Genomic DNA, 25,799 nt, shown 5'->3' on the forward strand with positions numbered 1-25,799 from the left:
CCAGGGTGGATATCCTCAAGGGACACCACAGTATGTCCAGTGTACATACAGAATCATGGTGAAGATTCAAGCCCCAAGCCTACATGCAACATAAAATATATAGGAAATTGAGATGAAACGGCACTGAGGTGATGCACAAGAGCAATACAACAGAATTAAGGAGATGAAAAAATAATGACGAGAAAGAGTGCAAATCCTGTACAAAATGAAATGTAAATGAATATGCAATATATGTTATAGAAAACATAACATTTCGTAATGATCGTTGAGCCCACCTGGAGTCACTGTCCCTAGCATTTTTATCCTGTGAGTTTCCCTGCGAGCTAATGCTGTGTTAATGTCTATACCTGAGCTTATCTTGATCTGTTCTAAGATGGTAAAACGTAATTGTGGTATGCGAGGCCCAATTACGTTTTACCATCTTGAAGAAAATACTCGGATATATATAATCGCCGCTATCTGGAGTATCATGTAAACCAATGGTACATCACACCGGCCCTTTGGACCTTGATAAGTCCAGGCGCCTATTCTGTAATGTGAAGGCGTTCTCTCGGGCGCGTTCACTCTCTTCGATTGTCGAAGGGCCGGTGTGATGAAACGTGTCTGTTTGAAATACAACTGCTGCCTTGTAACGAAGCCCTGTGAGTGCCGTTCTTTTCCTTGGGCACGGATACAGGAATTGCGAGCTGGATATATATATATATCTATATATCCGAGTATTTTCTTCAACAATGAAGATGCACAGTTGCTCCTTCAGGGGAAGGTGATTACTTAAAGAATACCGATCAACAATACATTGAACTGCGCATGATAGTCATATACTACAATCCTTGATACAAAACTAAATTTTTTAGCCTTGAAAGAGCCCTGCGGGCAAACACGCGCGTCGGCTGCTGCTTGTGTCAACACTCTTGTATTTGAAATAAAGTACACAAGACCTGATTGTGAAGTATGGCTTGAGCTCTTTTGGAGTGGAATTTCAGGAAAATGGACTAAGGACTTCTTTGGGATTGGTTTGATGATGAGAAAGGACTCTCCTTGTGATGTGCTAACATGTATTACATGCTATAATTGGATCATAGAAATAATGATTGGGTGTGCTCGGGTGTAGTGTATATAATATTAGGTCTGGATCTCTCGGATCCATAGATTGATTGACACCCCAGTGGGTGGGTGTAAAACACCATTTATGAACACCCCTTACTAAGTGAAATACAAGAAAAGAATTGTTCTATGAACTTAGAGAGTCAGTAGATGTGCGGATCAATTTGAGCAAACCCACTTTTTCTGTGTATAAGTTTACAAACACGTTTTGGAAGTGAGAGCGCGGAGTACCCGATAAGCCTTTGTTGTATTTCTTAATATTGGGTAATTCTGAAGACAAGAATGCAGTCATTGACACAAGAGATGGAAGTGTTGCATACTGCAGAGTACCACCAAGCGCTTATCTCTGAAATTAGTAATGTGCATCAAGTATATCATACATCATTGTCCCACAACTGGCAGGACAATTTACAAAGGATATCGCTCTGGTTTGCTGACGTGATTCAATTACATTTCTAATCTAAAATCTGTCCCACCACTATTTCTACAAACTCAGTGGAGCACAGCAATATTGGCCACCATACCATAAAGAACTCTCGACAAATCACCCATTCCAGTGATCAAACATATTCACTACTTTGTCTCCACTGTAACCACACACTATTATTAGCAATCCATACATCTCAACGCAGTCGCTACTAACTGCAACTTCTACAACACCAGCAAGAACATCAACTGCACAGTAATTTCATACCAAGCTGCATGGAAACCCAGAGAGGAAATTGCAGAAAACCACCCAGGAACCCGAACACAATAATACGCATAAATTACAACAGCATACATTGGCAAAGGCACTCAACCTGTGACTCTCAGAGAATATCCACCTTTCTTCTCAGATAGGTTGCAGAAAGGTAAAAAAAAATACAAGATTACAAGACAATATTATAGTAGTGCCGGGAGAACATGCAAACAATTATTGTTGTGGAAACCCCTTGATACAAGCGTCACAAATTCACAGGGGTTTAGAAATCCTTCATTTGCCAATTTACCACATAGAATAATATTGAGGTGAGACTCAGACTAGACCATTAGGTGTCTATGCTCATGGAAGTCTTTTTCATGTTGCCACCAACCTGTTGACATTTGAAACGGGTGGATGGAGTTAAACTAAACATTCAAGTTTTCTTTTGAGTGTTGGAATTTGAGTGTGCTTTTGCATATTGAAACAGATGTTGCCTTTTAGTAATATGCACCTGGATGGAGTAGTTTTAGTATGGGTTGTACTACATGCTGTACAAAAGGTTCGATCACCTCCGGGGAATTTCTGTTTGAGTGCTCAGTTAGAGCTGTCCAACAAGTTCAAAAGAGTGGCGCATGGCAAGCTGTTCCTTGTTTCACGCCTTCACCTGTGGTGCTCTGTATTCCAATAAATGGCGAGTGCCAGTCTGACCCCAATCGGGTTCTAGCTTTGTGGGATTGATTGAATTACAAAGTGACAACAATGAACTGAAGGGAGCTGACAAAAATAGCTTAATTCACCCTTAAACTACTTCACACACATGCGGCTGGTCATATTTGGATAGATTGGTGGAAGGTCAGAAGAGTGGACACCCTCAGGAGTGTAGCCTCTGTTGGTGCAGGAGGTGCAATGGCACCAAGACCCACTGAAGCTGCATTATTGGTTTATTTTATCATTCTAACAGCCACTGGACACCCAATGGTGACAATAATAGAGCAACTTGGAGGTAAAGGGAGCGCACTGTGAATGAGTGCAAGAGCATATGGTCTTCTTATGAAGATGCAATAATGGGATGTAAGGAAACTCCTTAAAATGTAACATGGGGAAACCACTGTCAAGTAACATTAAGCTAACTTCTAATAAGTGAAAGAACACAGACCTAGATTGTGAAGGAATTTTGGAAGACCGCCTGCAAAATGACCTAGTTTGGAAGACCCAAATAGGGTTGCATTTTAGAAAAATTATTGATGAAGACATTGAAATGTGATGAATTCTTTTATTTCTCTTTCTTTAGAGTCAGTTGCACATGAACTGTTCTAATGTCCCAGGGCCACACAGGAACACCTCTATCAATGATACGACCTGGTGTGATTGGGCTCCTTTCGGTAAGATAATGAGTACTGATGATTATATTTTATTTGAACATTTTCTCTGCTGATGCTCTGCTTATCCTTTCAATGGCTAGAAGAGCTCTTAAGCTATATCAATGGAAAACAAATGCACCATTACAAATCGAAATGGCTATGCAAAAATAGGAAGGTCCACAGAAACTGCAAACTGGAAAATCTTTCTATTTCTGTACATATTACATCGTGGAAGGATTACATTAAAATTAATGAAGCTCTTGAGTCTCCCCGTGCTGACAGCTCAGGAAACATTCCAAAACAATTGGTACTGATGCCATTACAAATTAGCTAATTACATTACAAACCAAATTGCTTGTTTATGAATCTGATTGTTTATAAAGCATGCCTCTTATTCAATTTGGACTTTAATCACTTTAGTGTTAGCTAATACTCCTTTGTGACCTTGTTCATGTACTGTTCCTGTTAAGCTCTGCAAATCGCTGATACCGCTTGAGTCCAGGAGACGTCCACGCCCGTAAGCTTCCTTCCAGACCTCCGAGAGTACTGGAAGTCCAGCCTTAAATAAATAATCTTGAATGTGGTCAGAGTTTACTACTGCCAGCTGGTTAGAGCTGTTGGCCATAACTGTGAAGTATCTCGTTTGTAGCTCTGAGTGGTAAGAAAAAATTCCACCGTGTTAATCTATTGATCTAAAGAGGATGTTCTCTCCCCAGAAGCCAGGCCAGCGTTACCCCAGATGTATCTCCTTCCCTGGGTAGCGTCTGTCTGAGTGATGTGCACGAGTATTTATCTAGTCTGTCATACAAGCTCCATAATTTACACTTTTTATCAGCAGTATCTATCTTTATTTCTTGAGAGACCAGTCAATTTCTGTTTTTAAGACCTTTTTGTCCATCCTGGGGCCGCCGTATTAGATTAAGTGCCCCAGGGCCGCGACGGGCATTTGCGCCCGCTTTGAGCACCCCTGGGGCACTTTGATATTACAGAATGGGGTGCAGACACTTGTGGGTCCCCTTCAGTAAAACCGATAGCACTGGTGCACTTAAAGCAACAAAGCTACCTTCAAGTGGCGTTCCCTCATTTGCTGAGGGGCATGCCTTATGCAAATGAAGGAATTCTTGCACCTGCACCATATTACAGACACTGGCGCCACCAAGCTCTCGGGGGGGGCTCACTCACAGTGCACCCCTTAAGAGCTATGGACCCCCCAGACATCCCCATGCAGGCGAGTGCAGTCAGTCACTGACTACACCCACGTGCAAGGGAATCTCTAACGCCCTTCAAAAGTGCAGGGGATTTGCCACCTGCACTGTGGAATTATGGAGCGGCTGCCTTGTGGCAGTGCATTCATTGTAATAGGGCGCATTTTCTTTGTTTGTGCCATCGCACCTTTTAAAAGGTACGCCTAGCGCATACAATGAAAATGCGTAATACGGCCTCTGATCTGTGCTGTAGTTTTCTGTTTTACACAGTCATGTTCTTAAGATAACTACCTTCATTGCATCACCATCTATAGCTCTTAGTGATGAGGTGTGTCAATTATACTCAAAGTATGTGGGATATATTAAAGTTCATTGTGCTTCTGAGTTCAGGGTTTCTGCTGCCAACCTCCAGGGGCTTTATTATGGTAAATGCACATTTTCATTGTTTGCTTTGGGCGCGAACAGTGGAAATGCATCCTATTACCATGAATGCACTGCCTCCAGGGCAGTTACGAACTCATGCTGCCCTTGGGCATTCCTGTGAAAAACGGAGCAGCAGCTTTACAGCCGCTCTGTGTTTTCACAGTGCAGGCAGCAACCCAACTGCACTTTTAAAGGGGTTTAGAGATCCCCTTGCAGCCGGGTGCAGTCAGTGACTGCACCCACCTGCAAGATGTCTGGGGAGTCCATGAGACCCCCTTTGACCCCGCCAGAGGGCTGCCATCAGGGGACACAGGGACAGTGCACCACCTTCTAGATGGCACACTCTGTGTGCCGCCTGAGTGCTTGTTTGCCTTTGTGTCTGTAATACGGCGCGGGCGCAGAGGCAAAGAGATTCCATAATTTGCATGAGGCAAGCCCTGGTGCAAATGTAGGAAGGCTCCGGCTTTGTCTTTATGATGGTTCCACAATATATCGACCAAATGAAGCCTGTTTATTGTGTTAGAATCTGCCCTGGGTTCCTGACATTACATAATTAAGTCCCCTGCCCACTTCATGGAGATATTCAATTGGACTCTGGTCACTAATAAGCTCGGGTTAACTTATAAATCAGGACTATTGGGAGCAAATACATTCATGTGGCCTGTATCTATATTGAGGCTTTACCCTATGGTTTTTACCGATCTAATTTTCCATTCACCATTAAGTACCACCGTAGGGGTCCCTGCCTATGGCGGTTGTTGTTGCAGTATTAATTGGTGTTGTATTAATTAAGGGTTATAAAATCAGTGACAGGCGCATATTAAAGTTTATAGGTAACTGTAGAGTGTACTGACACATGCATTTCACATGGCACAATGAGTTTAATGGTTATTGGGGAAAGGTGATAGACATTGCCTCATGGTTCTTGGTCTTTTTATTAAGGCAGTTAGGTAGAGGGTGTTGTGGGATTCGCATATTTAAACTGGGTTTGCATAATTCTTCACTCTTATTGATGACCTGTGCCTGAACTCAATTCAGATCCCAGTCTAAAGCGGAAGGAGGGATTGGGCCCATGTTCTGTTTTGTTGGGGGTGTTAGTGGGTATGCCTAGTATACTGCTGGTTTCCAACAATCTTCACCATCATTGTACATCTTCTGTACCATTTATATATTTGAACCCTGTTCAATTATATAAATGGCTCCTTTAGTTAGAAAATGGCACTGGCATCTCTGACTTTCCTCTGTTTGAATTCAGTGAGAGTGTGAAGCATATTTGTAAATACAGCATATCTTACATTACTACCGATTTAGAGTGACTGTAATACTGCATTATAAATGTAGTAATATTACATCATAGCATTAAAAACCATGATTTCCGCAGGAGTTAAAAAAAAAATATTCTTGTAACTGCAGGTCAAATGCTGAGTTATGTAATTACTGCAAATTAACCCCTTTATATGGAACAAAAATCCCAAAACCATGGGTAATACCACACCTCCTGACTGCAGTTATGTTATTATTGTAACAGAAATGTTCTCATGGATTTATCGCCTCAATCCAGTTTAGTGTTGGGATGGGGCGTTAGAGGGAAGGCTGTACCCTGTGCTGTAGGTGTTTCGGTCCCTAGGAGTTTTGGATGGTCTTAAATCCGTCCCCAAACTCGATCAGTCAAACAGTCATTCTCCTTTCCGACACATGACTTGTGGACATATATTGCATGCATTTTGTCTTTACTACCTGATTGTTAATATTATGTGTGGTTTTGTAAGTTTTGAAGGAATTGAAGGGTGTCTTTGCTAAATCTCTTTGTTCCAGGAAAGTAGAACCTTTATAAAGGCAGCAGTGATCGAAGACTCACCTGTTTTCTGTGTTTAGCCAAAAGGTGTTAAATGTATTTTTTGAAAATGGGCGCACTCCCATTACAAGATGGGGTCTCACACTGACGTTTTCTGGGGAAGGGCTCACCGGAAGCTGGTGTTGTCTTAATGCATTCTTTGAGAGAACCAGAAGCGAGAGAGAAATCCTGCTTTGTATAACTGAATTCAAGGGGGGTACCCGGAACCAAACAAGGCTTACTGTTTTCTCTAAAGGCACTGTGGAAGGGCAACGGAAGACAAGCGGTTGCACTATAAGAACCTCCTTACAAGGGGCTGGTAAATCTGCACCAAATAAAAGTGTGGATGACTGATTAGGGATTGTAGGCAGAGATGTAGCCAGGCAGCATGAAGGGAGCTGATAGCTCTCCCCAGCTTTGCCCTTCTATACCTGTGAACCACCTGCCTGTCTTACTCCTCCCACTTCCATTTACGATCTGCTAAGAGCAGGTGGTAAATGGTAGTGGTAAATAGCCTATTAGGTTCGGACTCAGTAAATAACTGAAAAGGGGACTGGTATACAATGCAGTGTCTGCTCCTAATAGAAAAGCGAAGGAGAAGAGGGCTGCGTTCGCCCGCTGCCGGGGTCGGGAATCTGATGATGCTTCAGATGCTGCTTGATAAAACCTTGAAAAAGTAGGTGTGCATTAATGAGCCATTTTTTCCTGAATAACGTACCTTGCTGCGATTCAAAAACTGCTGCTTGCCGGTGCATCAGAGTTCAGGACCAGATCATTTAAGTGTAAGGTAATGGTAAACCACCACTTCTGTCTTGCGCAAGCGCAACGCATTTTGTATACAGTTAGGTGTTGGTCTCTTCTCTCTTTCCATATCTCTGTCACTGATGTTTGCCAGTTGAAGGCCGAACAAAGATGGTCGTAATGAGCTTTCCACGTTTCAAGCACGCATGCGCATATTCTGTGTGTTCAGACGACGGACCGTTAACACGCCTTCGTTGTACATCTTTCCTTCTGCAAGTGCGTAGCTGAAGCCCGCACAAATTTTGATAATGGTAGACTGGAAGAAAAGAGGGCGAGGTGCAAGCTCGGAGTCTCATACAGGTACGGGGCCGGGAGTGGGAAAGAACCACTAAGATTAAGGGGAGGGTTTCGCAGATACCGGTGCGAAGGCTGGGGATGTTCTGTGCAGAGACCTTGGAGTGGGGGCACCACGGGACCGAAATCAACACAAACACTTTACATAGTATTACATTGGTAAAAAGATATTTTTACATTTTCTTTTATAGTGCAAAAGATAAAAACCCATACAGATGCCTAAATAGTCTTCTAACGTCGTGTGTGTGGCTCTGTGTGTGTGTGTGGCTCTGTCTGTGTGTGTGTGTGTGTGGCTCTGTGTGTGTGTGTGGCTCTGTGTGTGTGTGTGGCTCTGTGTGTGTGTGTGGCTCTGTGTGTGTGTGTGAGTGTGTGTGTGTGTGGCTCTGTGTGTGTGTGTGTGTGTGTGTGTGGCTGTGTGTGTGTGTGTGTGGCTCTGTGTGTGTGGGTGCAAATGCAATAGGTCTCGCATTTGCGAGTAAGCTATTGGCATTGTAAATGACAATGCCATTTATTTATCCATTTTCAAAACCAACAGATAAATAAAAATGTTGTCATTCACAATGCCAATAGCTCTAACTTTTGCAAAGGTGAGACCGTTGCACTGTAAATGCTTGTTCCTTTTGGAATCTGTTTAGAAAGTCTCTCTTGCTCAGTAAAACCAGTGTTGCCCTCCCTGGTCCAGTTTCACTACAGATGGTGGATACCACATTGTGCAGAGCAGCCACCGCCTATTCAGGTGTCAGTGACAACTCTCCCCATCGCTCTAGCCCAGGATGGTCCATCAGCATATGCAGGGCACACCTCAGCCCCTTTTGTGTGAGTGTCTGGACTGAATGCACATACAGCTCCTGTCAGTCTAAAACCAGACTGTGAATCCACAAGTAGCAGAGGCACTCAAGATGGTTAAGCAAGAAAATGCCTAATTCTTAAAAAGTAAAAAAAGAAGGGGGAGAGGAAGAGGATTTCTGTGTTTGTCCTCCTCAACGTAACATGTATTAACACCAACAGGGGAACCCATTGGAGAATTACTTCAATAGCTCTCCATAAGAAAGAAAATCTTGTTTTTTTCTTATAAAACCCTCACCCACCAGTGTTACCCATTGGTGTCATACTTCGTCATTGGGGTTTTTCCCTGTGTGCTGCGGATCGGGGCCTGCTGCGAACTGCGATTACGCGGGAGCACTCAGTGATATTAAATAATGATAAAGATGTGGAGTTTGTATGCCTCTTTTTTGCCATCACTTGTGTCTGCTTCGTGGGAAATGTACATAGTGTAATCCTTCTGCCGTCAGTAAGTTCACCTCTTTGGATACCCCCTAGTCCTTTGCAGACTCTTGGCGAATTCTACTTCTTTTGTCTTGTCCGGCGCCTGCCAGCCCCAGGTGCCGGAAGCCTTGTGCTTCTTGTCTGTGATGTGCAGGGCCCCAGTTCCTCTAGCTGTGATGCTGTCCTCTGCAGCAGTGCCAGTGTACTCCCTAAAAGGTCAAAAGTAATGTGAAACAGGAATTTACATCTATGTTGCTCATTAGGGTCTTAACCTCCCTTTGTGCAGCACATTTGAGTTTAGGATTTGTAATCCACTTTTTTTATTTTCAGCAGTTTTTTTCGGTAGTTTCCCTTGCAGTGCAGTCTCTCAGGGTTTAGGATTCCTCGGATATCTTCTGTCCACCACTTCCAGCCTCGTTCCTGCCCGGCCTCGCCCGGTACCTGCCGTACAGCTTCTCAGCATTCTGCACAGATGATTACAGGTGAAGCAGTCCTCCTCCCTCTGGTGGAGTCCATGAGGCTCTGCCAATGACCCCCAGTTTCCCTGCATACGTTAATTGTTCCTTTTCTACTGTAACTACAGCAAGGCTTCTGCCGCACCTGAAGGAGAAACAACGCTCACCACTGGACCCAAATAAAAGTGCAGCTGTTAGGCCTCCACATCCGGCTTTGGATGGCTGTTAAGCATAGTTGAACAGGCTAGGTAGTGGCGCCAGCTTCCACAATGGCACCAAGGGGCTCAAACCCACCTCTGTTTTCGACACCAGGCCACGTCCCTTTAAATCCGCCTCTTAGCAGGCCAAGTTCTCTGCATCATTTGATTGGGAATCGTGTGCAGCTCCTTTGGGAAAGTGAATGAAATTCAGGTGATGTGTAGAGGCGTTTAACACATAGTGATGAATTCTGTGTGGAGATATCAGGCTGCAGAATTCCTGATACCCACCAAAACCGCCTCCGGGAATATCTGCAAATACGAGTTGGACCCCTTGGAATGGGGAATAATTGTGCAGACCCAGAATTACTAGGGGTCGATTCTGCTCGTAATTAACGCTTCTTTAGGGAGAGTAGGGGATGTAGAATTAGACCACTGGCTCAGACCTGGTGTGAAATATCTGCAAAGGCTAATTTTTGGGACAGGGAAGGAATATGACGAGGAGGAAATGGAAGAATGATGCCTAGCGGGAGAGAGTATTACTTTCTTTACTTCACCCATTCTTTGGCAGAGGGTTGAGGGGGGAGCGGAGAATGGGGCTTGACTGCAGCCCTTTCCCAAGATTTTAGCAGATGCATTTTCAGGCCGTAAATGTGGTTCTGAAGTTCCTGCAACCATAGAATCCAGGTGTGGGGTCGAATCAGCCAAGTTAAAATTGTGTGGAACAGAATTTCACCCAGGAAATATATTCCGCAGAAGTTGTAATTGGGGCCTTAATGGAGCTGACACCGGTCCTTGTCCTTTGAACATGTTGTGTTCATGTTATCTCATTAAACGAGATGATGTTTCTGCCCTTCGTGTTTTTTACTCTGGCTACTTGTGTCCTTCAGGAGGAAATTAGATGCTTGTGACTTCATCATAATTCTGTTTTTGAACCCTGAAGTAAATTCCGGGTGTGCTGCTTTCGTGATCCTGCAGTCTAATTCTAAAATAATGGCCAGTTACTCTCAAAGACCACGTGTGTTTCCTTGCCCGTGTTCTGTTACCTCACACTTCTCAGAACGTCTCTTCTTTCTCCTCTGGTTTGGTCCCTGCATCAGCTGTTGTACAGTTTTTGGAGACAGTTACGTCATTGGCATGTGTGCTAAATCCATTTCTCCTTTCCAATTTTCCGTACACACCGAGACCCCTGCAATATTGAATTTCGACATTGTAGATCGAGTGAAACTTGCTTTGTCACACCAGTGAGTGTATTTTTCCTTCTGCCCGGGGATCGTAATCTGTGCCTTAGACCTCAGTATTGAGAATCGTGCAATCCATGTCGACCAAGTGGAGCGAGGACTGTCACTTGTATCACGCTCCCAGTTTATCTTGGGTTCTTAATAAACGAGGTATTAAATGTATCCCGTATGCTAAACTGATGTTATGTGCTCCTGACCGAGGGCCACCGTTAACATGAAAACGGCGCGAAAATGTCGAAAGCCTTGGGCAATCCTACTGTTTTTGTTCCATCGATTGATTCTTCACACTGAATACGGCATTGCTCAGCTTGAGTTGAGACCCAGGAGATATCTGTTCATGTTCGGATCCGTCTCAGCCCTCTGGGGAGGTTCCAAGCAATAGTGCTGCAAATGTTTCACAAGTGACCCCACTTTCCAGCCAGCAGTGCCTATTGTGGAGAGAAAGCGTGCCAATCCCTTATCTCGACTTAGGATATGTGTAACCGGTGGCCTCAGGAACATATGGGCGGCAAACAATCTTTTACAACTTGCTCCTTCCTCATTAGCTGCTGACTCCAGTGCTCAGTCAGGCTAAATATACATGCCAATTAGTTATTAATGCAATCGGCTACAATTCCCAGCATACATGTAAAATGCTAATGAGCTGATCATTTGGGGTCAAGCAGTTTCTGTGGAATCCTGAAATGAGATAAGGTGCTTGCTGACAGGCAGTTCTACTGTAAATACTTGATCCGTCAGCGCTCTCTTCACCTACAAAAGTATTAATCAGGCAGGAAGGAGAAACTTACCGTCTTATTTATTCATTATTCTTCATAGTACTGTTGTTAAAACTCTGCCTCTATTTGATTCTCCGATTTAAGTCTTAACAGCAGTTTCTATTTGTGCTGATTAAACATTAACATGTGTGACCATCTGCGCGTAATCTTGAAATCCCTCCTCGCCCTTGCACTGTTTATTCCGCCTCTTTTATCGTTTCATGCTCACCTTTGTGTTCCAAAGGCCACCTTACTTTGTACCTCTTTCATAAGGTCCAGTGTCCGCTCCGCGCTCCTGGGAGAGCATTGCCGCAGCCACTTTGCAATGCGAAGGATAGTTGCAGTGGACAGGAGGTGCTCAAGATGGGATACACTGTGTAAGAAGGTTGCAATGGGCTGAACATGGACTCTACTCACAGATCATTTGGCTGCTCATCAACTCAATGGATACTTATTCGGTCTGAAGGGAGTAACCAGAATCCCTTGTTTTCCTATGAAGGGTAGTCTCCACTCCCTTAACTATTTGTTTATGCACACATAGGCCCCAGGCTTCCAAAGTGACTTGTGAGCTCAGTTCTCCCAGGGAGTTCCCTACTGTCTGCAACAGTACTCCAAATGATGCCCATCCACTTGGGCTTCTTTGTGTTAGAACCCCTCGCCCAACATCAGCTCTGTTCTCTTTTCGTTGCTTGCCCACGGTTGTCTCACAGCCACAAATACTCCTTTCCTACACGCAAATGCATATTTTCAGCTTTAATTACAAATGTGTTCAAACGAATGCTTCTAAGGCTGTGTGTAGAATTTATGGGATTTTCTCAGCTCATGGGACTGAAAGAACTCATCTGATGGGAATCGTTTACTGTTTTTCTGTCACCACACTCCCATCTTGTGGTTCTCTATCTTAGAAGTGGGCAAGCCAAACCATGTCAGTGGTCCGTCTTGCCTCTAAGAGCCCTAAAATGTGCCAAGTCCACAGGAAAAATCAACATGTGAACCATGAAAATATTTTTTTGTAACTCACATTATGTTCTGCTGAAAATACCGATTTATAAAGAATATAAACAAACATAGCACCACTCCCAGCTTAAAAACTGAACAATATAAGTGTCAACACACTGCAAGAAGCCAGGATAGTAGAAGACAAATACATTAACTACAAAGAGAATTAACAAAAAAAGCAGGCAGCAGGTCTCTATCTACACGTGCATTATGTAGAACAGAATCATTCCCACACTTTTTGAAAACCATTTTATTTAGTTTTGGTCAGACAGAATAATAGCAAAGCAGATTTACATACACGCATTACACGGGAATTGAAAGTTCGGCATCTGGCATGCGAAATATAGCAACAAAAAGCAATATGTTTTAAATCATTCCCACACTTTTATTTCTGTCCTGTGTTTCCTTTGTACAGTCTCTATTCCTCTACAGCTAGGTTTCTTCTATATAAAGTATCAGCACGCCATGGACGTCGATTTATCAAAACGCCAGAGGTTGCAGAAGTGACATCATACACCCTTGACCTTAATAACATCACCGGAAGTGGCATCATCATGGCCTTAGATCGTTAAAGGAAGTGAGGCTACAATCTTTAGGGTACTTATTTGGTAATTTTAGGGAACTCTACTCATTCCTCTTGTTATTATATAAAAAAAGTATGTGTTTGTCTGAAGAGAATGTAGTGCTACAGAACACTGAAAAGCACTGGTTGCCTAACTTATTCACACCACAAAGGACCATAGCTAAATGGTTCCCCCGTGTAAAGCACAATGGTATATCTATTAATAGATCGTAGGAAGTATTTAAGTTCAAATGCATAAATTGATATACATCTTATATTGAATATGAATATATTATTCCTGATTGCAAATACAATTTGATTACTGATCATGTGCAAGGCATTATCACTTGTGCAACTTTCAGAGGTTAAGGTTTTTTCACTCACACAATTTTTCATATACTCACAATATTAAAACAAAGCAGTAACTTGTGCACAAATTTGATTGCTTACGTATAAGAATATGCATTGCATTGCTGAAATTATGTATTTTACAAAACCTAAATGTAAAGCCCTTGTCCTGGGGAAAGCTGCAGAAAGGAATCTACTCTCATTAAGATGCCCCGGCCCCCATATGCAATGGGTGCCTTCTTAGGCCAAAAACACCATACAGTAGGCCAGTGACACATTTTTGAGGTCTCGAGTGTAGCATTGCAGTGCAGCGCGCGGCGAGAACTCTTGTGATGAAGGAGATTTCAGAAGCGGGCTTTAATCCCCGCCCCTCATTTCCATTGGCTGGCGTCACCGTTTATGCTAAACGGTGGCCTGCCATTGGAAATGAGCTGTTTGCGTTGCCTCTCTTTCGCCTTTTGGTCTTGCACATCTGGACTGGATTGCCTGCTTCACGGCTGTCGTGAAGCAGTTTCTTATCTTTATGAGGTTGTTATATAAACAAGCCCTGAGATCCAGTCCGGATGGGCCATCCCAAAAGGAGACAGGGCGCTGCGTGTTTATTTTTGCATTGCGCTTTCACTAGTGAAAGTGCGATGCATAAATAAACAGCTGGAATGGCGAGCGCTTGTTTTAGAAGTGACCAGTCCAAAAGGAGCTGTCCTTGTGCACCCAGAGAGGTCCCCCAAGCTTGTGCTGTGTAACTCGCATGAGCTAACCGCTCATCTGTTTTGGGAGCCCCTCGGGGCAGGGTGATGCCCTATGACGACAAGCAGCTCTAACTTTAGCAGTAGTGCAGCTAAAAAAGATTGGACAGAACAGGGAACGGTGCTGACCCTGTCCCAAGCGCTTGGCCATAGGAGCCATCCAGCAAGAAGGGCCTCTGGGACAGAGCGGAGATCGGCGCTGAGCATTCATTCATGGCTCTTGCCTGAGCTCCTGATATCAGGTGTGATTTAACCTGGCTACATCCTGCCCCCCCTGCAGTCACTGACAGACAGTAAGTGACTCCGCCCATTGCAGTGGGAAATCGTCACATCTTTGTAGGGTCGGCAGCTCATTTTCCTGTAAGGAAATAAAACCACTGTTAAATGGGCACATAGTTCCCACATTGCTTGTCATAAGAACCAACACTGCTGTCGAAACTACCATTCTAAAGTTTGCCTCCTGGACGAACGTCATTGATTGGAGAAGGTGGGCCAGGTACACTGTGCCAACTTGAGGGGCAGCGTTGTATAATGGAATGTACCACTCCAAATACTGCCATTGCAGAAGCCACAGTGCTCCGCAACATGCAACCATTTCATCTGTGGGTGGTGTCGGCACTACTTGGTGGAGACCGTATACCTGCCAACTAAATCAACAAGCATTAAAAATGCAATAGGGGGCGTGGCTACGGCGGCGATGTAAGCGGACGCATCTCAGGCGAGCTCCGTCGCCCCGTTTCCCTAATAAGCGTTCAAAAGCATTATTCGGGGGTTTCTTTGGTGTCCCTGTTCCCCCGCGAGGCTCCTGAGTGAGTGAAGACACGTTTAGTGGCCGCTTCAAAGCAGAGGTTGCTACAGGGGGTGGCTGCGAGCTTGAAGACCCGGCTGACGGAGCACCGCGGCCATCTTTCCGCCGCGTCCCGGCCTCGCTTCATTGGCGGGCGGCGCTTTGAGTGAGGGGAACCTTGGCGACACGACCGGACACACCGAGGCAGACTCCGGCTGGGGTTGACGGTCGCGGGTCCTGCACACGGCGGAGGTGGAGCCGCCATAGACGGAGCGGCCACTGGACAGGGACGTGATTCTATCCCGGCTGCTGATCCTACGGGGGGGACCCGGCTCTAGAGTGGCGGCGGGGCCGCATTGGAGGTGCAGCGGACCCCGACCGCGCGCCTGTGGAGTTGCTGACACCTGGGAGGCTGCCCTGGAGATTAGCACCCGGCGGACCCTTGCACCCGGAGGACCCCTGCTGCCTGGCGCCGGGGTGGCGCCTTGAACTGCTGCGCTGCAAATTGGCGCGCTAGAGGAATCGCCCGCCATCTTGTCCTCCAGGACGGGAGCTTACCCGTCATCCTGACTCTCCTCGCCGGCGCCTGTGTCCGGGGCGCCCGACCCAGCGGACGGTGGGAAGCACCGGTGTGTGCCCGGCGAAGGCGACCCTACGGGACCATCTGAGTAGGTCCTGGACCCCGACCCCTCCTGCACTGGAGCTGTCCCTCATGCACTTGCTGCCGCCTGGGTGGCCGTAACGACGCTCGCTGGACTAGTGCGGAGAGAGCGTGTGGCCTGCACTGCTGGTGGAGACTTCCCAGAGGCCTGAGGCGGGGACGAGAGGCCCCTCCGAACAGTGAGTACCCCTCCATCTTTTAGAGGGTCCTGAAGCCCAGCTGCCTCTCGGGGGAAGCGTCCGTGGGGCCACTGTCCACTGGGGGGCTATCCTGGTGACCTACATCCGGAGGACCCTTGCTGCCCCGCCGCCTGAAGTCGTGGAGGCGCCCTGAGTTGCTGCGCTGGGGGTTGGCGCGCTAGAGGAGCGGCCCGCCATCTTGTCCTCCAGGGCGGGGGCTCGCTCGCCATCTTGACTCTTCTCACTGGCGTCAGGGTCTGGGGCGCCCTTCCCAGCGGGCTGTGGGGACTATCGGGGAACGCCCGGCAACGGCGGCCCTGCAGGAGCACCGGAGTGGACCTTGGCCCCCGACCCCCTGGCACCTGACCTGCCCCTTGAGCACTTGCCGCCGCCTGGCTGGTCGTAGGGGCGGTTTGGGCGCCCCTCTGCTCGCTCGCTGACCAGTGCTGAGTGAGCGTGTGGCCTGCGCCCCCCCTGCTGGTGGGGGATTCACGAGTGGCTAACTGATCGGCCTGCACTACCTACTGGAGAACATACCCCCTGCGGCCTGGAGGCCCGACCCGAGGCAGGATCGAGAGGCCCCTCGTAATCGTGAGTAACCCTCCTTCTCTCAGAGGGACCGGAGATCCAACTAGGGGGGGTGACGGAGGTGGAGAAGCGGCCCGCACATCGGCCGCCTTTGTGAGGCGCAGTCACTGGCGTGGAGGGCGAGCGCCGCAGCGTTCCGTGTCCGGAGGGAGAACTGCCCCCATACCACTGACCGCTGACCACTGAGATCACCCGGCGACTCCCTGGAAAGGAGGGCCTACGTATCCCACCATCTGGGAGACAAGGGACGGCGTGGGAGAAGGCGCTTGTCACGGGAGTGGTTGATTGGTGGGGTCCCACCCTCCCGCCACGCTTCTACAGCACCAGGGGGTGCCGAGCTAAAGACGACGAACGACGTGTTGGGTGGCTGGGTGCCACGTTCACGACGAACCATGACTCGCGGGAGAGGAGGCAGGACAGATCAGACGACATCTTCAAAGGACACCTCGGTGGTTACCATGTGGGGCAAGGCAGGAGCAGCGGTGTCGACTGAAGTAGTGCCACCGCCGGTCGCCGACTCCCCACCGGTGACACAGGCCTTCATGTCCTCTTTCATGACAGACCTGAAGTCTGAAATGAAATGAATGAAATGAAATGAAATGAAAAATTACATTTCTATAGCGCATAACTACCCGGAGGCCTCGCAGCGCTTTAGACTGATTACTGTGTCGGACCTACGGGTAGTTAGTACGCTTTTGCAAACAGGTGGGTCTTTAAGGCCTTCCTGAAGGATTGTAAGTTACTGTCTTCTCTCAAGGTCACAGGCAGAGAGTTCCAGAGCCTTGACGCTGTATGGCTGAAAGAGCGGCCGCCCCATCTGGCCCTCTTGACTCTGGACGAAGTTGCCAGATGCAGTGTTCCAGAGCGAAGGGCTCTGGAGGGGATGTAGGGTGATACTAGAGGATGTAGAATGGCCGGGCCTGTTCGATGAAGAGATTTATGTAAAATACACATGGCTTTAAACTGTGCTCGGGCAGCCACCGGGAGCCAGTGGAGATCTTTTAGCGCCTTCCTGGCGGACTGCCAGCGCGGGATGTTAAACAGCAATCGTGCGGCACAGTTTTGGGTGACCTGGAGCCTGTTGACCACTGCCGCAGGGGCTCCCAGATATAGCACATTCCCATAATCCAAGCGGGAGAGTACAAGGGCCTGCACCATGACCCTCCTCGCCTGGATTGGGAGCAAAGGGAGCACTTTGCGGAGCATTTTCATCAGCCCCACGCAGGTGGAGGCAGTTTTGCTGGCTTGAGCTGAAAAGTCCAGTGCTTTATCGAGCCAAATTCCCAGGCTTTTTATCAGGGGCTTAGGGGGGGGGGGGACACCGAGACATGAGGGCCAGATGGAAATTAAGTTGGTCAGAGGAGAATTGCCCAGTAACATGATCTCGGTTTTCTCCCCATTAAGCTTGAGGTGGGAAGAGTGCATCCACTTAGCAACAGCCTCTAGACAGGGGCCTAGATTGTTAGAGGAGCCCTCCGGGTGGTCCAGGGAGACCACCAGTTGGGTGTCGTCAGCGTATGTAATAATACGCACACCGAACGGGTGGACTATCCCTTCTAGAGGCTGCATATAAATGTTAAAAAGGGTGGGGCTCAGGGAAGAACCCTGAGGCACACCACACCTAAGTGGATGCTTAGATGAAACCCCCTCACCCTCAAACACCCGAAAGGATCGCTCGTCCAGGAAGGAGGTCAGCCACGCAAGGGCCGCGCCCGACACACCCATGTTCTTCAGACGATGTAATAGTGTGGCATGGTTAACTGTGTCGAACGCGGCACTTAGATCGAGCAAGATAATGGCTGTTTTTCCTCCCTGGTCCATAATGGCTCTGGCTGCCTCCGTTACTGCCAGAAGGGCCGTCTCAGTGCCATGCTGAGGACGGAACCCCGTCTGAGAAACACGCAGAAGGCTGTTAGACTCCAGATAGTCCACCAAGACCTTGTTGACATGTCTTTCTACCAATTTACTCATCCAAGGGAGTAATGATATTGGACGGAAATTGGACAGGTCATTGTGATCCAGATTTGGTTTCTTTAACAGGGCCCTGACCATCGCACACTTCCATGGGGCTGGGACAGAGTTGGAGGAGATGGAGATGTTAAGAACGTCTAAAATGTGCGGGCCAATAGTGTCCATCACTTTAACTAGGGTCTGTGGGGGGGCCGGGTCGTTCGGGGATCCAGAGGTAACTTTGTGGACCAATGTATCCAAAGAAACAAGATCCAGGAGGGGAAGGGTGGCCAGGGAGCAGGACAGAGGTAGGTCGAAATCTGACATGGAGGTCAGACCCAGGTCATTCCCCCCTGTTGGAAACAGGGAGTATATTGTTTGGATTTTTTGAGAGAAAAAAGTGGCAAGATTATCACAACGAGCCTGCGCACCATCCGCAGCTGGGAGCTCCGGGGGAGGAGAGATTAGAGATTTTACGATCTTAAACATTTCTCTAGGAGCATTCACTGCCTGAGTGATTTTAGTGCCATAAAACTCTGCTTGGGCGATTTTTATTTGATTTTTATAGTGCCTAATTGTGGCCCTGTATTCTGAACCCTTCATCTGAGAGCGATCTTTCCTCCAGGCTCTCTCCGCTTTGCGGCATCCTTGTTTCAGAGTTCTAAGAGAGGGAGAATACCAAGGAGCCACTTTAGGTCTTTTTATAGCTTGCCGATAGCTTTTCGGAAGAACTTGGTCAAGAGTCTCAGAGATCCAATTGTCAAAGTTGAGGGCTGCCATATTGGAGTTGCTCGTTTTTTGAGGTGGATTTTTAGAGAGGACTTGTTCCCATTTAAGGGGCGATAGGGAGCTCCACTTTCTACCCCAATATTTCTCCTGGGTTTGTGGTGTAGGGGGGGTGCCTATAGGCCAGGTAAGGGGGATTAAAAAATGGTCGGTCCAAGGTAGTGGAATCGGTGCTTTGGCCAGAAGAGTGTCAAGGTTGCTATAGACATGGTCCAGGAGGTGTCCTTTGTTGTGTGTTACAAGGAACCCCTTTTGAGATAGGCCAAATGCCTGAAGATTTGAGCGGAGGCTATTAGCGGCGCCATCCAACGGATCATCGAGATGCAAGTTTAAGTCGCCTAGCAGGGTGAGATTAGATCCGGTGACCACCAGGTTAGCTGCCAAGTCCGTCATATCAGTGACGAAATTGCCAAGTGGGCCAGGTGGTCGGTAAACTAAGATGCCGGAAAAAGTAAAAGTGGGAGAAAATTGGAGCGCGTAGCATAGGCTCTCACAGGCTGACGTGGTAGAGGAGGTGACACGACATGTATAGGTATCTCTATATATGATGGCCAGCCCTCCACCCCTGCCCGACTGGCGGTCCAGTCGTTTGATGGTATAGCCCTGGGGGATAGCCCATGTTACTGCTGGATCGTTTTGTACCTGGAGCCAAGTCTCAGTTAAGAAGAGGGCCTCAGGATTGAGTTCCTCGATCAGTAACGCCAGTTCCGTATGGTGTTTGGGCAGGGACCGGCAGTTAAGAAGATACATGTTTTTATTGTGCGTAAAACCGTGTCTGGCTGGAGTCGCGGCTGCACGCCAATGACATGTTTTACAGCCGGCGCAACTGTTGGTCGGGAGAACCGAATGTAAACAGCGTGAGTCAACTCGAGGTCGTGAAGAATGCAGGAAAGGGGCATTATAACAAATACGGCGTCCTACCATAATGTCGGGCCAGTAGCCAGAAGCGTCTGGACGCGGACTGGCGCAGACTGGCTTCTCTTTGGCGCCTCTTCGGCGCGCTCAAGGCGCTACCGCTGCGCGTCACCGCTGCGCGTGAAGTTACACCCTAAATAGATTAGGAGGTGGGGTGAGACTAGACCGTCCTGATTGGTAGTATGGCTGCCCAACTGGGACAAATAGGGTCCCTACGATCGGAGGTGCAATCATGCGTTAAAGAACTGGGTACGGACGTGACAGAGCTGGGGGACAGAGTAGACGGTCTCGAGAAACTGGTGGACACACGCACTGAGGACTTAGAACAACTGTGGCAGAGGGTGGCAGCCCTGGAGGAGCAGAATATCGAACTCCAGATTAAGCAGGAGGACCTCGAAAATAGGGGACGCCGCAACAATCTCCGCAAACGGGGTGTGCCACTCGGAGAAGAAGGGACGGACACCATGGCCTACGTGGCACAGCTCCTGCACGAGGTGAGGGGCGACAAGGAAGCCCCCCTACCGCTTCTGGACCGGGCTCACCGAATCTTCGGAGCGGGAGGCAAGACGGGCTTCCTTCCGGACATCATCACCCGAGTGCACTATTTCACAGAAAAGGAGGCCATCTTGAAAGCGGCAAGGGACAAGCAGGACCTGCGGCATGGCGCCCACAAGATCCAGATATTCCAGGACTTGGCCCCTAACACGTTACACAGACGGAAGATCTTTCTCCCGGTGACAGAGAAGCTGAGGGCCCTCGAGATCCCCTACCAGTGGGGACATCCCTTTGCTCTCATCTTTCGCTGGGAAGGTAAACGCAAAGCCATCCGCTCTTACAACGAGGCGGCGCAGCTGCTTAAGCTCTCGGAATCCCCGGAAAGCAGTCCCACTCGCAGCAACCGCCCGAAGAGGCCCCCGGCCCGGCCAGAGTGGACCACGGTGAATCGACGCCGCCGATCTCCCCCGATGGACGCAGGCTCCATGTCTCAGGCAAAGCAGGACGTCATAGACCACATCCGCTCCCTTGAACACGACTGCGAGGATCGAACCTTGGAGCCCCGCACGCCGTGATTGGTCCCGCTCTCATCATTGCTATGCACCTCTGAGTTGGACCGACAAGGCGCGATGGGTGGCCACACCGGGACATCGATGGGACAGTGATTATCCTAGACGGCAATGGCACGCAGCTATTCTCCCGTGGACGCCACTGCAGTCTGCTCTTGGCGGCCGAGTGGCCCGGGCAAGGTGTCTTACGGGTTGGGGCCTAGCATTGCTGAACCGCTTACTATGATGAGACTCTCCCTACACTGCCTCCACGCTACTTGCCCCCGAATCAATCCCGAGCAGCGGGGTAGGCGGACTTCGGGGTAACAGACTCATCTCTCTGACGAAGACACCCCCCACTTTGTCCCCTAGGAAGTGACATTCCTGAGTACATCCAAACCCTCGGGTAGAGGATGCCCGGAACCTGGGACATTGTAATACGGCCACGTTGGCCTGTTGTGGTTCTATACTTCTTCTGTGTTCTCCTCTTTCTTGCCTGCTCTATTCTTCCTACTTCTTACTCGACCTTTCCCTTTACCTGGCTCTCTTTCCAGTTGTGTGCTGTGGCGAGCTGGGGGCTGCTGGGGGTGCTTGCGTGTTTGCGGTGGGTGGGAGAAGCGAACCCCCCTTGCATGATGGGGTGGGGGATGCTGGGTGTTGAGGCGGCCTTACTCCCCTTAGTGACATGGCGATGACTATCCCCGCACCTCTCAAACTCTTGACCCTTAATGTCAAAGGACTTAACTCCCCCAACAAGCGGAACCAGGTGTGGCGCTACCTCCTTCAACACTCCCCTGACATTGTCTTTCTTCAGGAGACGCACCTCCTGAGGGGAGACACTGGACGCATGACACACCCCAGGTACCCCACACAGTTCTGGGCATCGGCTGACACTAAAACGGCGGGGGTGGCTATTTTATGCAGAGCTGGCATTAGACGGGGATCCACAAAGCCCTACAAGAGTGGTGACGGACGCTTCCTCCGGGCCACGGTACAGATGGGAGGAGCACAGTACACCCTCTGCAATGTATATGCACCCAACCAGTCGCAAGATATGTTTCTTCAGGCACTTCTACGGGAACAGTTTCAGTCTGACGCGCCGCGCACAATCTTAGGCGGGGACTTCAATTTAGTGTGGGACCCTGAAGTGGATCGTGGGGACACAGCCTTTTAGCGGTGCGGGTGCAATGTCGGCCGCACTGAAAGACCAGATTACGGACTTAGGGCTAGTGGATGCGTGGAGATACCACAATCCAGGAATCCGTGACTATACCTTCTACTCGCATTCCCACCGAACGTACTCGCGCATTGACTACCTCTTCACATCTCTCGACCTGGCGCGGGACACGCTGAAGGTTACCATCTCCGATATCTCGATATCGGATCACGCACATGTGGAACTGCAGTTGCAGGATCCGATGGCATGCGCCCCTCGGGAGCGACGCTGGACTCTCCCGCCGAGCGTCCTTCGAGACCCGGAAGACGTTGACAGCATTCGGGAAGCCATAGACTCGTACTTCGCCCTCAATGATATTCCGGAGACGCCATTTCAGGTCGTGTGGGATGCCTTTAAGGCCACCATGCGGGGGCACATCACCTCTCTGGCGATTGCGAGGAGAAGGGCGGCATACAAGCTGGAGGCTGAGTTAGCAAGTGAGATCAAACAGGCGGAGGCGCAGGACAGAGAGCGGCCCTCGCTGGCATCCAGACGGAAGCTGGCCAATCTCAGGGGGCAGCTTCGCCTCGTACGCACTAACAAGGCCGAACATTCCCTTCTTGCGTTGAAACAAAAATACTACGAAGGGGGGATAAAGTGGGGAGACAGCTGGCGGGACGGCTGAGGGCACGGGCAGCCAGAGCTCATATCGCTACTATACGACATCATGATGGCACGTGTGCTGTCACTGAGCGAGCCAAACAGGACGCCTTTGTGGCCTACTATACTTCCCTATACGCGGAGGAACCTACATCGGCGGAGGCGCGGGCGTCCGTCCTCGCTGACTTCGAGGGGACCCCCCTGTCGCCACCCCAAACAGCGGAGCTGGAAGAGCCCATTCTAGAAGACGAGATTTCTATGGCTCTCAAAGATCTTCCCATGGGGAAAACCCCGGGACCTGACGGCTTGCCGCTATCTTTCTACCGAATCTTCCAAACCCAGCTTCACCCTCAGCTGCTGAGACTGTACAGCTCCTTCTCGGACGTGGTGGGGCCGTCCTCCGGCATGGGAATGGCGGAGATCGCGCTAATACCAAAGCCAGGGAAGGATCCTGCGCTATGTGCCTCCTATCGGCCTATCAAACACTGACATGAAGATCTACACCAAGATCTTGGCCAAGCGACTAGACCCATACATGCCGGGGTTGGTGAATCCGGATCAAGTGGGGTTCATCCGAGATCGACAGGGGGCCGACAACGTGCGCAGGCTGGCCCACCTGGTGGGCAAGGCGCGACATTGGGATATCCCCGCGTGCCTTCTCTCGCTCGACGCGGAGAAGGCTTTTGACCGGGTGGACTGGTCCTTCTTAAAGGAGGTCCTCCGGAAGATGGGCCTTGGCCCCAAAATGATAGCGAGCGTCATGGCCCCGTATCTGGGACCACAGGCCAGGATCAGGGTGAATGGCTAGTTAACACCACCACTGGCGATCCACCGAGGCACGAGGCAGGGATGTCCGCTCTCGCCACTCCTGTTTGCCCTGGCAGTGGAACCCCTAGCGGCGTTGATCAGACGGGACCCCAGAATACATGGCATAGCCCTTGGGGGGAGGGTCAATAAGGTGGCGCTCTTCGCGGACGACCTGATCCTCACTCTCACACACCCTCGGACATCTCTGCCGGCAGTCCACGACGTCCTCTGCCTATATGAACGGGCGTCGGGCCTCAAAATAAACCATACTAAGTCTTGGGCGCTCAACCTCACTGTGTCTACCGAGGACGTCCTCTACCTAAAAGAGGCGGTGCCCTATCAATGGGCGGAGAGCCACATTAGATATTTGGGCCTCGCCCTTACTCCGCATTTGGACTCCTGGTCTTCGGTGAACTGGACGGAATGCCGCAAAGCAGTGCTGGAGGATCTTAGGAAGTGGAAACCTCTGATGCTATCCTGGCTGGGGCGCCTCAACGCAGTCAAGATGTCGAGCCTCCCTCGCATTCTATATGTGTTCCAATGCCTGCCCACCCCTATTCCTCTGCACTGTATTCGGAGCCTCCAGCGCGAGATCACCTCCTTTATCTGGGGAGGGAAGCGCCCCCGGTTCTCGCAAAAGGTCCTCATGGAGCCAAGAGACAGAGGAGGCCTGGCATGCCCCAACTTGGTGCACTATTACTGGGCGGCGCACCTCCGCTTCGTGGTGGAATGGGGCGCACGCGAAAGTGATAAACACTGGTTTCATATGGACCGAGCGGTCACGGGCCGTACCATATGGGACCTACCCTGGCTCCCGCGGGCGGCACGCTCCAGAAGTGCGTACCTTGCAATCCCCACGAGAACGGTGCTAGATATCTGGGACAACATAGCAGTGACAAGAGGTTTGACCTCGTTTCCGTCCCCGCACACCCCGATAGCTGGGAACCCGCAGTTCCCCCCGGCCCACCGGACTCGGGCGTTTGATCAATGGACCCAAGGGGACTGTAGAGTAGCTGGAGATCTCTTCCTTGAGGGCATGCCTAAAACTTGGAAAGACTGCAGGGAGGAATTCCGGGTGCCGCCACAGGCTAGCCTTCAACATATACAACTACGCCACTGGACTACCAGTGACGAAATGTACCAAGCAGCTACTCGAGCACACACGCCCTTTGAGAAGCTGGCGCGCTCCCTCGGGGGCCTGAAGAGGCTGATCTCCCAAATATATAGCATACTGCAGCACCCTACCTTGGCGCCAGCGCACCCTTATCAGAGGAACTGGCAATCAACATCGGGCACAGACATCGGCCCCTCCCAGTGGAGCAGATTATGGCGGGATATACCCAAGATTTACCGCAGCATCCCACAGAGGGAAAATGCCTACAAGCTACTTACACAATGGTACTACACCCCTCTTCGCCTTAGTCAGATGTTCCCCAATGCTTCCCCGATGTGCTGGAGGTGTAAATCTGCGACTGGTGACTTTGTGCATATCTGGTGGACGTGTCCGACCCTTGCTGTTTTCTGGAAGGAGGTGCTTAGCCATATCAAGGGGGTGCTGGGGTTCCCTCTGCCCGAAGAAGTGAACACGATCCTGCTTGGCATACACCCTGCCGCGCTTACCCGCGGCGACTGGATCCTCACGCTCCAAATGCTGGGTGCCGCCAAGCAGCTCATTGCATTGTACTGGAAGCGAATGGAGGCGCCACCCATAGCTTCTTGGTTTGTGCACCTTTGGCAGGTCCTTGCGATGGAGCTCCTTACAGCACGGCTGCAGGCGCAGGCTACGCGCTACAAGGCGGTATGGGACCCTTTAGTGCGACACCTCTGCTCTATAGAATATGCGCGATACATGCCCACTAGGCTCCGCACTCTGCACCTCTTCGAAGACGCGCTTGTCCCTAGAGATCCGGCCAGGCTGCATCCTTGACCTCCATGCGCAACGCAACTGCGACTACAGACACACACGCCCCCGCACCGGCTGCCCTTCACCATAC

The 25,799-nt window shown here is 49.5% G+C and overlaps 1 protein-coding gene across 3 annotated transcripts in view; it reads left to right on the top strand.

The window, feature by feature from the left end:
* SLC37A2 (solute carrier family 37 member 2) overlaps window positions 1-25,799 on the top strand; it is a 928,549-nt gene that overhangs the window by 114,438 nt on the left and 788,312 nt on the right. For all 3 annotated transcript variants that reach the window (XM_078682149.1, XM_078682150.1, XM_078682148.1), the window contains one exon: window positions 3,078-3,168. In XM_078682149.1, coding sequence (XP_078538275.1) covers window positions 3,078-3,168 — 91 coding nt within the window. The remainder of the gene's footprint in view (window positions 1-3,077; window positions 3,169-25,799) is intronic.

Source organism: Lissotriton helveticus, chromosome 3_1 (assembly GCF_964261635.1).
Source record: "Lissotriton helveticus chromosome 3_1, aLisHel1.1, whole genome shotgun sequence".
In the NCBI taxonomy this organism is placed as follows: Eukaryota; Metazoa; Chordata; class Amphibia; order Caudata; family Salamandridae; genus Lissotriton; species Lissotriton helveticus.